This window comes from Fukomys damarensis, unplaced genomic scaffold, assembly GCF_012274545.1.
Source record: "Fukomys damarensis isolate Sample0158 unplaced genomic scaffold, DMR_v1.0_HiC HiC_scaffold_36, whole genome shotgun sequence".
Taxonomy (NCBI): domain Eukaryota; kingdom Metazoa; phylum Chordata; class Mammalia; order Rodentia; family Bathyergidae; genus Fukomys; species Fukomys damarensis.
In genome coordinates, this window is record NW_022900948.1 from 37,453,051 (window position 1) to 37,468,181 (window position 15,131).

Sequence of the window (15,131 nt, forward strand, 5' to 3'; positions counted from 1 at the left end):
AGGGCAGTGTGAAGGCGCGAGGAAGCTGGCTGTGCTCACCCTAGGGGCCAGAGTGGCACCCAGGAAAGGCTGGCTGGGGCCCATTTGGGTTGGTCAGCCTGATCTCCAGAAGAAGCTGCCGTCCTGGAGTTGCCCCTGACTTACATACTCAGGGCGCACACCCCAGACGGAGCCCCAGCCGAGCCTGATCTGCGTATACATTCTTTCCATCCCCTCGGGAGGGACTAGCTCTCTGGGAACTCAGCCTGCGTGCCCATTCAAGCGTCAGTGTGGCATCAGCAGGAAGGGGAAAAGGGCAGGCAAGAGTGGGAGAGAGAAGGGCTGGGATGGACCCTAAGGAAGCTTCCAAAGGATGGGCTCATGTCACAGTCAAGCACAGTCTCTGAGTCCCAACACAGAGAGGCATCGGAGCCAGGCCAGGCTCCCTGTCTCTGTCTCCCTCTGCCAGGAAGAAGGAACCATCTGTTTTTGCTCTCATTTCAATCCCACCCTGCAAATAAGTGGCTGGTTACCAAGGGGCAAACTCGATGAGACTTCCCACGGGGGCCAAGGGTGGGAGGAGTCTCATAACACTGGATCTGACAATGGAGAGCCCTCAAAATTCTTCCTGACCAGCAGTATTGGGGAACAGGGGCCCAGCTCGTCACTGACAGGCCGCTCTTCAGACAGCGGCCTCATGTGTCTGATAATCACTGCGGGGGCTGTGTCCTCCAGGGTGTTGGGCTCTCCCAGGGCCCTGTCCATAGGACAGGGGGGCCCTGTAACTGACGGTGACCTGCCTCTAGATGAGAGGCGCGGGGTGGAGTGGACATTGCTCGCCCTGGGTGCTGACATTTTTATATCACTCCACACAGTGCGGCTGGAATTCAGCCTCTTGATCTTCCCCCTGTCCCACCAGTGTGCTTGGTTGGGATTCAGGCCTGAAGACGGTGCTCCATTTTGGCAAGCAAGCACTTTCCACAGAGCCACTTCAAGAAGTGAGCTATTGAAAAAGACTCCGCAGCCCCCAGCTGGTAGTGAATCTCCTGGCACATCCTCTGGGGCCTTTCATGGTGAAATCCTTGCATTCTGCAGGTGAGGGGTCTCCCTACTCTGCTTCTCACAGGGGACCCCTGGGGAACACCAAATGCTCTGGCCCAGGCCACCATACTTTCAACACGCACACTTCTGGTTACCTCAGATCTTATCTGGGCCTCAAGTCCTCTCTGAAGCCAACAACACAGTGCTGGGCACACAGGGACCCCTGACCATTCGGTTGCTGCCCCACCCTTGCAGAGGTCCACTCAGAGCCACAGAAAAGCCAGGCTGAAGATGGGATCCTTGCTTTGGGGGTCAAGATTAAACAAAATCAAACAAAATGACCACTGAAGCTCCCACCAGCTCTCAGGCTGCAGGAGTCTCCGTTACACCTTAATTATTTCTTAATTAGTAACAAACCAAACATCGCAGCAACAGGTGAGGTAATGAAATAAATGAGGCTGATCTGTTAACCACACCTGTGTAGTACATGACTGGGTACGGGGCTTCACACCTGCCTTCTTGAGCTTTCCACTTCATTTTTGCAGGGTAGGAAATGAGCATGATGCTGGTTGGAGTTAACCAGCAGCTCTCGGGGGCCCCAGCAGATCCAGGGCTCGGCTTCTTCTCTATAGCGCTCAGTTTGGGGATTGTTTGTGCCTTCCCACCCCAAACACAATAGACGTGCTGCAGTTGGTCTTCCTGTGAGCCCAGAATAGAAGGTGCCATCTGTCACGTTTCAGATGTCATGTGTCCACTGATGACTGGCAAACAGGCTGTGTCACTGAGAGGTGCCGGGAGGAAGGTGGCAGGAATCAGCCTTGCAAAGCAGGAGCTCAGCAGAACACAGAGGCGATGAACGACGGGAGTCACAGACGGGGACCCTGGCAGCCTGCCTGCCGTCCTTTCTCCGGCAGAATCCCAGGGCTATCCTCAGCCCTGAAGGGCACTGTCTTCTTCTGGGAGGACAGAGGGGCCTTCAGGGGACAGTGGGTCTGGGATGGGAGAACTTGTCAGCACCATTTGCGCAGGGTGGGGGGCAGGTGTCCTGGTGGGGGAGGTGGGGGGGGGACCGTCCCCCCACCGTGCCGCTCCGGCCACACACCAGGCGCTTTTCGTCCAGCAGGGACAGGTGGTATTCACACAGGTCGATCAGCGAGGCCACCTGCTCGTGGAGTGGCAGCATCTTGAACTTCCTCTGGGCCAGGAAAAAGAAGGCTTCGATGAACGCCTGCAGACACATCCCTGAGGAGAGAGAGAAGGCGTCCAGATATCACTGCTGCCTCGGGGGAATGCTCAACCCCCACCTCAAGGCCATCAGCAAAAGCGGACCTCACCCTACCACCCTTTCTTCTGGAAACTCCCAAAAGGGCAACTCCCTAGAATGCCTACAATGCATTTCCAGCCATTTGCAAGTTCCATCCCTTAAACCTCCCAGCAAAAGTAGGCTTCATTACCCCTCTTTCACAGGGTAAGGAAATTAAGTCGCATAGGAATGGAGAGACTTGGGCAGAAAGCAGTTGGGTCTGAATTTAAATCCAGCCAAAACCCCTAGTTGGCCCCTAGAACTCAGCTTCCTAACTCCTATAACAAGTAAGGAAAGTTACTGAGACAGACCCAATCTGACAGCAATGTTCTATGTACCAGTAGGAATGTAGGCTACATGTCAAGACATATCTAGTTGGTTTATGTGTTTTGCTCCATGTCAATTTTACTTCAAAAAGTAAAATAAACCCAACTCTAACTCTCTGGCCAAACTTCTGGAACAGATGATGTGTAACCCTCACAGCCTCTGGAACACCCATCTTTAGGATCTGAGCTCGGATTTATTGGTTTGGTGAAACATTCTCCATCCCAAGGTTAGATGGGGCCCTAACACAGGCTTCTTGTACTGTTTTTTGTTGCTTTGTTTGCTTCTGCAGTGCTGGGGATTGAACCCAGAGCTCATACATGCTGCTGAGCTCCACCCCCAGCCCTCTTCTGGCACTTTTTTTTTTTTTTTTTTTTTTTTTTTGGTAGCACCTACAAGAGCAAGCAGCTTGCTTGGGTGGTGTTTGGTTCTTGAAACTGTCTCCATCTTCCCTGCTGTGCTCCAATGCCTCCTTGAATTCCCACCACCAGCACCCGGAGAGTGCTCAGTACAGACGAAAAGAGTACACAAGTGAGCGAAGGGATGAATGAACAAGTGCATGAGTCAGTGCTAGGTACTTCACAGACATCGCTGTGGCCCTGACCATATCCTTGGTGAGGTCAATATTATGTCCCATTTTACAGATGAGGAAACTGACATTCAGAGAGACGAACTTCTCCAAGGTCACACAGCCAGAGAATAGTGTCCTGGAAACTCAAAAATTTTAAGCTAAACTGTGCCGCATGAAGGGTTCTGAGTCTTTTCAACAACTGCGTACATAAGAACCCTGGGGTCTAGATCTATGGGACTTCCTGGATGCCTTGGGAAAGGGGACGCTGAGGCTGGACTGCATGTCACAGATTGTTTTAGCTGGGGCTGGCTCTGACTCTGCTAATCCATGCCTTCCCAGGGGCTGATGTGTTATTCACCTGCCCATCAGCACAGGCATAAGCCCGGCCTAGAGTTTGTGGATACAGCATAAGACGTGGATGCTGGGATCTGAGAGGACAGTACGCCTTGCCAACTTGCACTGATCAAAACAGTTGTTTCTCTGTCTCCTTCCAAGCCCATCAGCCTTTGGGCTCTGCCTCTCTTGATTCCAGAGGCCCTGCGAGTTTGGCTCTGACAGGAGTTGATAAAGAGATCCTAATCCTCATGGGAAATGCTTTCAGTGTAAACAGAGGCCTTGTATGAACACACAGGGCAAGCGGGGCTTCGTCTAAGTCAGATGCAAGTGATTCTCAATTACCATCTCTGGAACAGTGTGAGTGTAAGTGTGTAAGTGTAAGTGTAAGTGTGTGTGTGTGTGTGTGTGTGTGTGTGTACAAGCATTGCCTGTTGTGTGTATGCATGTGCCTGCACATCACAGTTAGGTGGAAGAGGCCAGGATCTAAAGCCAGAGCAACTCAGTCCCAGCCCCCACTTCCCAAATGTGTGATCTATGCTGCTCTAAGTGTGGCCGGCCAAGGATGCCAAGCCCACAAACTGCACGTCCCTGGTCCCTGACAAGATAAGGAGCTTGGGCCAGAATGTAAATCACCCACCTCATCAATCACATTGTTTAGCTCAGCTGACAGTGTTTTGCAGCAAGTCTTTCCCTATAAAGGAAGCAGTGTGCTGTTTACACTGGCTCAGATCTCTTGGCCAGGACTGTACCAAATAGTTCGCGGGTTGCGACTTTGAGTAGCTCTGACCTACAAGGCCCTTTGCAGTGTCGGTGGGCTGTCCAGTCGCCACAGCTTTTGCAAGATGAGGATGAGGGAAGGTTGAAGATGTTGCTATGGTTAGCTTTTGCATGGGTGGTGCCCCAGCCGCTGGTCTCTGGATCATACCTGGGGTACCAAGAGCAACTCACTGTCCCTTTTTCACTCAACAAACATCACTTTTGTTCCCTTCATTAAAGGCAGACTACGATTAGAGATATAATGTGCAGGAGAGAATACAATAAGGACTTGCTTGGAGAAAAACTATGTGCTACATTACCTGGAAGAAGACATTTTCAAATGGAAAGTTGGATTTGAAATGTTCTACTTGGGTTTCTTTTGCTTGACTGCACTTTCTGATTTTCTGTAGTAAAAGTGTGTGATTTCAGAGTATGCAGTGGAAAATTCCAGTGGGAGGAAGGAGGTGATACAGGGGCAGCTGCTTTTAATTCTGAACTCTGCTACTATTTGAATCTGAAGCCAGGTACATACATATATCACTTTGGAAAAAAAATGTAAACTTTCAGTATATGTGCATAAACCACACATGAAATTTATATATTTCATTTTGATAAAATGCCTAAACAACACATCCACACAGAGTCCCCCAGGCTCCCTTATCTTTAGGAGTACACTTCAAATGTTCAGCAAATGGTTGACACTACAGAAAGCACCAAACCACATTCCGTGCATTCTTTTTTCCCTATGTGCCCTGCAGCATCACCACGCCACACCAGAGTCCACCTGTCCTGCCTTGTTTTATGCCCCGGTCCCCCTTCTGCATCACTGTTATGCTTTGGGTCCATTATTAAGTACATAAGGGTTCCCTGAACACAAGCATTGTGATACTGTGACAGTTGATCTGGTAACAGAGACAGCTATTGAGTGACTCATGGGCTGGCAGCATGCATGGGTGGATACACTGAGTAGGCTGGGTGGGATAGAGCAGGACAGTCTGAGATTTCAGCATACCACTGGGATGCGCAATTTATATCTTACTAATTGTTTATTTCTGGAACTTTCCATTTGATATTTTCAGACAGATGCTGACAGTGAGTAACTGAAACTATGGAAAGCAAAACCAGATAAGGGGACCATTGTAAAGATAAAAGAGGAGATAAAGTGAAAGGTAACAGACATTAATGACTGTTACACAAACCAGACACAAGGACAGGTGTCCTGATTCTCACTAATGCTTCCTTGTGCAGATGAGAAAACTGAGACCCACAGCAATAAGAACTTGTTCTCAGGCTCCACACCGGTAGGTGGCAGGGCTGGGATTTGAACCCAGGCCTCACACAAACATCCCTACCAAGAGCACTCTGTGGGTAAGACACAGCTTATGTGGAACACAGACCGTGACTGTGGAGTGCTGAGGGTGGAAGATCGAAGCAGCCTTGGGTGACATTCCAGCTGTGCCTTGAAAGGGCAGAGGGCCATAGCAGTGGAGAGGAGCCAGGTGGTGGAGTGAGCTGCACATGAATCCCACAGGGCACTCACGGCAGAAGAGCTGGGCCAGCTGCACTGACTACAAGAGGGCTGGGTGCCACTCAGGGGCTGGAGTTAAAGCTGGAGGAAGTGAGTCGGAGCCATGAGGGTGTGGAGTCTCACAGCCCAATACACCGGCAGGAGATTCTCTGTGTCCTGCCCACACAGGCCCTGCACCACCTTAGGACCCGTGGGTCTCCACAGCCATTCATTTTACCCAAGGTCTGGTGGCACACAAGTCAGTCAGTGACTGACAGCAGGACCAGACCCCAGGCATCCCGGTGAGACCTTCAAACTGCAAGACACCTAGCCATAAACACTAAAAGAAAAAATCACATTGAACACTTCCCAGGCCAGGGGCTGGGGAAGAGGTCATCTCTACTTCTCAGAAGCCCCGAGAGCTCCACTCAGCCCGACTGGAGGCTCCAGCCTCTCCCCACATGTCAGTGTTTTCTACCAGATGGATCTGAGTCTTTATCCTTCCTTGTTGATATTTATTCTCAAAGGCGTGGGAACATTAGCAGAGTGCGGTAAGGCTCGGCGGACCCTGTTCTCCCTCTAGAAGCCATGTGACTCTAGACTGACCTTCCACGCTTTTTCTGTCTATAGGAAGATGCGTTTCCACTCAACTGTATCAACACAGGTGAAACTTCACTTTACTTAGAATTATAAACATTTCTGTAGGTGCCTATGCAGACTTCATAACCATGATTGTAAGGGATGCATATTCATTCTATAGAAGCCAGGAACAGTGGCACACGGCTGTAGCCCCAGCACTCAGGACACAGAGGCAGGAGGATGGCTCGAGCCTAAGAGCTGGAGACCAGCCCCGGCAACACTGCTAGATCCTCTCTCAAAATAACAAACAAAATTTCATCAAATTTTGGCCTTGTATGTCATCTTCTCCACCCCCTCTCGGTCAAACACTAACACTGTTTATATTTGTTGGCTCTTATTGAGGGTATTATAATAAACAGTTGATATGTCATTGCTTTTATTTCTGACTCACTTATTTCCTAACAGTAAAACTCCAGGAAGCTGGGCTGTTGTTTTAAAATAAATGTTAGATTGCTTTGGTAATTCATTGCATGTTAAAAATACTGCCAACCTGATAGGGCACCCACATGGACAAAGCTTGAGAAGCGACAAGTGAGAGAGAAAACATCGGTGTCACCCAGGCTGCAGGGGTGACTGCTCACTCACTGGACTCCCAAAAGGGTGAGACAAGGCTGACGCCGGTGAAGTGGTAGCACGATTGCTGTAGACTTTTAAAAAGCAATTTGGCAAAAGTCGAAGAGCCGTTCGAGTGTTTATATAATTTAACGCAGTGATCATAATCCTAGGAATTTTACTTAACAAATTATTCCCTGCAAAGGGAAACACTATCTAAGCAAAGGCTTTCATTGCCAAGTTACAGTACAGTGGGGAGGGGGGCAGGGGCAGCGCCAGACTTCTAGGGTATGTGGAGGTGGAGGACTTGTCGCTGCAGGTTGAACCCAAGGAGCTCTGAGCTACATCCTCAGCCCTTTCTTGTTTTAAGACAGGGTCTCACTAAAGTGCCTGGGGTGGCTGTGAGCCCCTGATCTTCTTGCTTCAGGCTACAGGGTAACTGGGATGATAGTTGTATACCATTGCTCCTAGCTCTAGGGCATTATAAAAATCCTTCTTTTTCCATTCCGTATTTCCCAAGTAAGATAATGCATGCTCATTGTTGACAGTAATTAGAAAAAAATACATATTATTTTAAAGATACCCCAATCCAAGCCCTCTGAGGCCAGTGCTTCTGTGAAGCTCACAGGCAAGGTGGAACTTCTTGCCCACCCCTCGCACTTGCTCTTGGTTCTTGCTCTACATTGGTGCAAGCCCAGGGGTACATGGCCAGTTGTCCAGTGAGAATATGTCCCTGCAGGAGGCCCTGTCCCCCCATCATCTCTCTATTTCCAGCCTCCAGGTTGGCCGGGCACATGACAGGTACCAATAAAGAGCCACTTAATACGGCTTGAGCAGCCCGTGGGCTCTGAACACCCTTGTGAGGCAGGTGTGATTATGGTAGCTGTGGAACTGGGGTAAACCAGGGCCAAGGGAAAAGAGCAACTTAGGAAAATGCTTCCCCAAGAGCTGTAGACTTTGGAAATCACAAGGACACAGACCAGAGGCTCTTGAACTTTTAGAATCCTCCGCAATTCCCCAGGGCAGAGGAGGTTGTTAAAATGGTGCCACCCCTCCAGATCCTGAGGCGGGGCCAGAGAGTTTGCATTTCTAACAGATCTCTGAGCTGAGGCTCAGGGACCAGGAACCTTACTTTGAGAACCGCCCCCTCCTGTTGGTGTGTACTTTATTCAGAACCAAACTGCAAAAAGAGGCCTTTTTGCAAAAAGGCCTGCCCTACACTGAGAGAAGCTTGACTTTGGGCTAAAAATATCTACATTTTTAAAAAGACATTGATTGAGAGGAAACCCAACCAGTTATTTTTAAAAGACTAATGATGGAGCTGAAAAACCATGAAATTGTTCCAACTGTGCATTAAACCCACTCTTGGAGTCTGAGGAACCACACATCCTTGGTTTCCTCCAGAGTCGTTGCTGGCCCACCAGCTGGGGAGAGCTCTATCCATGGCCCTTCCCAGGCCCTGACCTCCTTGCTGTTACCGAGGGTGCATAGATGGAAAGGTTCTGGAGGTCAAGGCCACAGATGGCTCTGCAGACTTTGGATTTAAGGCTGAAGATGGGGGCCCCTGGCAGTTTTGCAGTGACGTCACTGTGACGAGTGGGGGGCACGTGTGAAAGAAAGCAAGGCATTTCCCAGGAGACTGGCTACTGCACTGGTCCAAGCAACAGCTGATAGTGGTGGCATGGTCCATGGTGGGTTAGGTGGAGGCCTATTAGAGTCTGGGTATAGTCTGAGGGTGATGTCAGTGAGACCCAAGACCGGCTTGCAGATCGGATCTGGGTGTGAAGGCAAGACAGTCCTTAGGAAGGAGGATACCTGACACCATGCCAAAAAGACTTGTCTCCCTGTTGAGGCCAGTGGTGTTCATTTTTTATTTTACTTTTTGATTTTATGGTACTGGAGATTGAACCCAGGGTCTTTGCACTGGAGTTACACATCCTCAGCTCTTTTTATTTTTTATTTTGAGACAGAGTCTCACTGAGTTGCCCAGGCTGGGTTCATACTTGGGATTTCCCCTGCCTCGGTCTCCCACAGATGCTGGGATTACAGATGTGTGCCTCAGGCCTGGCTGGTTTTCAAACATCTGACACTTAAAATAATCCGAAGACTTTCCAGAAATGCAGATTCCTTTTCCCTCCCCCTGGAGAGTCTGGTGGCAATGGGGCTCAGAAATGAGCACTTTGATGTGGCTGCTTCTTACAGAGCTCTCAAGAAGGCATGGTGAAGAAGCCAAGAGCGTGGCCTGTGAGAAAATCAGCACTGGCCCAGACGTCCTATGGGTGCTCAAGACTGGGGATGCCTGGAAAAGCCTTCCCCTCTGAAGCCACTGCCCACTCCTGCGCCAGTCGTCCTCTGCTTGGCCTGCCGTAACAGAATTCCACGGACTGGTGGCCTAAGGCAGTAGAAATGGACTTCCCATACTTAGAGGCTGGAAAATATGAGAGCAAGGCGCCAACATGGCTGGTTCTTACGGACAGCTACCTTCTCACTGTGTCCCCACCTGGCAGAGAGTGACTGGGCTTTCTGGTGTCTCTTCTGAGGAGGATACTAATCCCATTGATCAGGACCTCACCCCTTCTGACATCATTTAATGCTAACATATTTCTTTAGAGGCTCTGTATGCAAATAGTGTCACCTGTGGGATTAGTTTCAACATATGAATAGGAGCATAATTCAGTCCATACTACTCTCAAACTCTCAGTTCTGCTGAGGTGCCTCCAGTGCTCTCCCACTCTGAGATTACTGGATCCATTTAGAAAAAAAATCAGAGAAGCCACATCCCATTCCCTGTTTATTCATCAGCCACTTGGGAAAGCCTGTGTGGCTGGGATTTGGAGTTGAAAGCATTTCATGGTAACACTGGTTTACTGACCATTACTATTACTAGTGACAGTAATGAACAATCAAAATAATAGAGCATAGTTACTGAGCCCTTGTTATGTGAAAGGTTTTGGGCTTACACACACATTCAGTGTAATCATACCGAAACATTATGAAGCAAGTGTTATCTTTGATCCCATTTTCCATTCAAGAGACATGCCAAAGTCACAGAGCTGGTCCATGGTACACCCAACAACAGTGCGCTTAATTTTACTCCGCAGCTGCTCTGAGAGTTTTCCAAGGTGGGAGTTTTCAAAGTTGGAGTTATACCAGTACCCCAAAAAGAAAAAAAAAATTTTTTTTTTTTGGTACCAGGGATCGAACTCAGGTCCTTGTGCTTGCGAGGCAGGTGGCAGAACCACTGAGCTAAATCCCCAGCCCCCAAAGAGATTTTTTTTTTAAAAAAGGAAATTCCAGAAACCACACTGCAAATAAGACCTGGGCCTCCTCTATCTCTGTTGGATGTCAACAAGGAGGTACAGTGGGATCTGTGGGTCTTTGCAAACAGGCGTGCTCTACCTGCCTCCCACGCCTGAAAATAAGCTGTTGAATATTTTTTCGAAACTTCATTTGGCTTGACGGATGTCACTGGAGAAAGCAGACTTTGAAACGTGCCAGTTGCAGCCAGACTCACACCTCTCACTGAGGCGGCCACTGGGATATTGAGATGAGGCCCCTGACAAGCCTTGGCCTCATTCTGTCAATCAGCTGGGGAGGGCGGGCCCACTGGTTCCTTCCGGCCCAAGCCCTCCTCTCCCTCTCACGGAGTCTTCCTAGCCCGCAGACTTAATGCCAGCATGGTAGCTGCTCTCCAGTAATCCCATCATCTACTCTGGGGCTTAAGGATGGAAACAAGAATAATACTATGTGAACAGCGCTTTCCAATGTATAAAGAATGTCTGTCTTCTTACCTAGTTCGCAGAGTAATGTTCGGGGGAGGACATTAGCACGAGAATTGTCCATTTATGGTTCAGGAGCACAGGCCCAGAGAGGCCAAGTAGCTTGGCAAGGTCACCCCTGAGTGGACGAGGCCCATGCTGACCTCACCCTCGAACCCACATTCTTTTCCCTACATTATTAGGCGTTCTTTATGTCTGACATTTATGTATTATCTTACAGTTTACAGAGCACATTTGCATATATGATATAATTAAATCCAAATCATTGTTGACAGCCAGGGATATTATCCCAGACTGAATGTGAGATTTTTTTTTTTCCTCTCAAAAATACCTAAGCTTCTCAGCTAGTCATTCTATTTCAAGTTATTGGTATGTGAGGACAGTCCTTGCCAATTCGGTTTCTCTCCCCAACCTTTAAATCTCTTGCTTATTACTGACCTAGAATAGACATTTGAGTCTCACAGTGAAATCCTAAATGTATACATGTACAAGTTTTCTGTCTGGAATTATTGCTGGGAAATAAAGCGGGGTGATGGGGACTGGAATTAGCCTAGTGATCTCTCTTTGCAGAGAGTGGCCCCAGAAGAGTCCCTTGCAGGCTGAGCCAGCCCTGAGATGGTTCTCCACCAGAACCTCAGTCTTCCAGTCATTCCCAGGCCCCCGGGCACCCTGGCTTCCAGTCTGTGGCTGCAAGGGTCCCCCAGGGATTGCCAACATCTCCCCAGGCCTGGGGCCGGGGTCTCAGAGGACGCCATGGGCAGGAGATCACACCTGAGCCGATCCCATGAGATGACACCAGGCTCTATGAATGGTGACTGGGACTCAGCGGAGCTGGTTCAGGACCAGCTGTTCCACTTAGCAGCTGTCCGTGTGTTCTGTGACTCTGGGCCTCAGTGTCTCCGCCTGAAGAGCAAGGACAGTTATGTCTGCTCTGAGTGGCTTTCACACAGTATCACACAGAAGAGGCCCAAAACAGCGCTTGAGAACCCGCAATACAGTGCCTCTCGCTACTGCATCATTTGCTCCAGTTTTTTTCTTTTATGGCCTTTGCGGGATTGCTGGTCTCCTCAGCAGCTTGAGTTTCACAAGATCAGTCAGCCAGGTGGCTGGTTTCTTTGGAGGTCTCTGTCCCTATGTACTGTATGGCTTTGGGCTGGTCACTTCCCCTCTATAAGCCTCACTTTTCCCTCTGTAAAATGGGATTCTGACTGGGTAATCTCTCAAGATTCTAGGATTACTGGTTAGCAAGTATGATGGCAAATTGTGAATTTTTAAAACAGTAGCAACTAAAACCACAAACTGCACTTGTTAAGGACCTTCCCCTTTTCACGACTCCCAGCCTTCCCTGAGTACTTTCTGTGTCACATGGTAGCCCTGAGAAGCTGGCATTGCTAAACTTCATAAAAACAGAGAGGGCTGAACTGTCAAAGACCCAGGCTCGTGCCTGAGGTCATGTGCACTTGCTCATAGTCCCACGTCAGCAGTTTACCACTGCCCTAGTGTGTTTTCTCCCTGACAAGGAAGATGCCCTCAAGGTCCAGCCTTCAGGGAAGAAGGGAGCAAAGTCTTGCTCCTGCCACTCCAGTGGCCTGTGTGATCACTACATATGCGTCACAGCTGCGATGAGCCACTGTCACTCTTGTCCTTGGCTGGACGGAGAAATGAGTGTCCGTACAGAACCATAAGTAGACCATGTAGAAAAACTGTTACCCCTAGAAGTCTGCAGCATCCAAATAAACACAATGAAGGTGAAGCGACTGCTTCTTCTGTCCTTAATCACAGCTCATACTCTGGCCAGCACAGAGGTCAAAGTCCCAGTCCCATCCAATATCACCTCCGATCTCATCACAACAGACGCAAGTTCCCGAGTCACCCTCTGTGGAGACGGGGCCACAGTACTGGTCACCAATTCCTGCGACGGCTTCGTGCCATTCCAGACATTTCTCATGAGATTATTGGCTCCAGTGGAACCTTCCAAGGCTTGATACTCATTTCTCAGCAAGCGGTCAAGTCTCCGGCTGGGAAAGGACTTCAGTAATAACACAGTCCAGGCCCTCAAAGAAATACAGTAAGGGGAATCGCTAAGAGCAGTCAGCACACACAGCATGTGCCCAGTGTGTGTCAGGCACTAGGGTGAATGCGTAATTTATGGGTACCTCTCATTTAAGCTTTCAAAATAAAAATCTGGGTGATAGATGCTTTTATGAACTCAGCTTCTCCCCATGGTTGTTTGTGTGTGTTTGGTGACATGGCAAAATTTTGCTTTGGTGTGGGGTCCTCCTGTGTGTTCGTTGGGTGCAGGGTAGCAAAGACAGAGCCCCACAGGCTGGAGCTAGTGCAGGGATTTGAACTCAGGCTCAGTGAATCCAATCTCTTATCAGGCTGTTCCTGAGCTCACACAGAGATGCCAAGAGGAGCCTCAGCTCATGCAAGCCCCACTGGGTTGTCTCTAGCAATGGGGTGCTCACTCAGTAATACTCCAGGAGGCTCCCTCTGCTCTCAGCCAGGCCCCCACTTTAACACAGCCAATCTGACTCTTCCCTCGCGACAGCCTGGCTGAGCCAGGATCTGCAGGCAGCACCTACAGCAGTCCAGTTCCATCAACACATACCCACCACCCAGGAGGGGGACACAGAGATGGGATGGGAGGCACGGGACAGATGGGCTTGAGAGGGGTGCAGAGCAGGGAAGGGGGAGAGTGGCGGTGTGTGAAGTGGAAAGTGAGAGCCAGCTTTCCTCTCCTGCTGGCTTTCCACAAATTCCTGAGCTCCAGAAGTGTGCGTGGTTAGTGATCGATACAGAAAATGGAAGACACAGGGCCGGGAATGCAGCTCAGCTGCACAACACCTGCCTGGCAAGTGCAGGACCCTGAGTTCAATTCCCCGTACCAAAAATAGATAAATAAATAAATAAAAAATAAAACGGAATATATGCAACTCCACGTGCATCTCGGCCCCTCACTTGTACTTCTGGCACATAGACATTATGTGTACTTTCCCTTTTCCCTCCCTTTTCTTCTCTCTGCACCTTTTTCTTTTTCTGTTTCCTTCCTTTCCTTTGTCTTCCTTCCTTTTCTTTTTCTTTCTCTCTTTCTCTTATGGTACTGGAAATTGCACCCAGAGTTTAGGCAAATGCTATACCACTGAGCTACATGCCCAATCCCAATCTTCTAAAATTTATTTTTAAAATTAATTCATTAATTAATCAATTTATTTATTGGTACTGGGAATCAAACTCAGGCCCTTGTGCTTGCAAAGCAGGCGGCGAAAACCACTGAACTAAATCCCGGGCCCCAACTTTTATTTTGAGACAAGGTCTTGCTATGTAGCCCAGGTTGACCTTGAACTGTTGATCCTCCTGCCTCAGCTTCCTGAGTAGCTGGGATTACAGGTGTGTGCCACTGAACCCGGCTCCCTCTACTTTTTGATCATGCATCCTGATGTTTCTCCGTATCAGCATATGAAGATCTACTCTATTTTTCACAGACTATATAGAATCCATAGTGTGTACATAACATGGTTTTAGAAAAAAATCCTTCCCCTACTGATGGACACTTTTCTTTTCTTCTCTTTCCTTATTTCAATATTATGAATAATGTTGCAGTGAACATCTTTGTCAAGCTCAAGATATTTTTTCTTTTCTTCTCTTTCCTTATTTCAATATTATGAATAATGTTGCAGTGAACATCTTTGTCATTCTGCACTTGGATGCAGGATCATTCCTTTCCAGTGGAACTTTGGGGTCAAATGGTAGGTGCGTTTCAATAGCTCTGGTCAAAGCACCTTGGGGCTGGGTTCTCAAAAGGGCAGCAGGGTGAGCTATGCAGAGTTGGGGAGGGAGCTATCTGAGCAGCAGAGCCAGGCCACTTAAGACCTTAGTGCCTGGAAGGGCGCTTCTCTAGGTGTTGGCAAGCAGAGCAGGAGCTCCTGGGCTGGCCCAGCAGGGAGGCCTCGGGATGGGGCCCTGAAGGGAGGAAAGGCAGGTGGCTCGCAGGTTCAGGTTCGCAGTTCACCCGGTGAGTGCGGCCACCTGTCAGTCGCACCCCTGCTCCTGAAAGGTGCTGGTCAGGCACACAACAGCTCTGGCTCTTGCATTGCGGGAAGGGCTGGCTGCCTGACTGAATCTCTCCCACCCTTCTCTCTCCCCGCTCTGTTAAGCTGGCCCTTGGCACTGCCTGCACAGCCTCCCCTCCAGCTCAGGAGAGAACTTCCCTCCCTGCCTTTCAGCTGAACACTCTTGCCAGGTGACTGAGGGGGGCCCTCAAAGCTCTGCCTCTGTGGCATTTGCCAACGTGACAGCCTCCCTCCCTCCAGAAAATGCTCCCTTCCCACTCATGCCCCACCC

At 49.3% G+C, this 15,131-nt stretch overlaps 1 protein-coding gene across 4 annotated transcripts in view; it reads right to left on the minus strand.

The window, feature by feature from the left end:
• Nucleotides 1-1,459: 1,459 nt before the first annotated feature.
• Ttll11 (tubulin tyrosine ligase like 11) overlaps nt 1,460-15,131 on the minus strand; it is a 240,698-nt gene continuing 227,026 nt past the window's right edge. For all 4 annotated transcript variants that reach the window (XM_033759047.1, XM_010602956.1, XM_010602955.1 and 1 more), the window contains one exon: nt 1,460-2,262. In XM_033759047.1, coding sequence (XP_033614938.1) covers nt 1,997-2,262 — 266 coding nt within the window. In that variant the 3' untranslated portion in view covers nt 1,460-1,996. The remainder of the gene's footprint in view (nt 2,263-15,131) is intronic.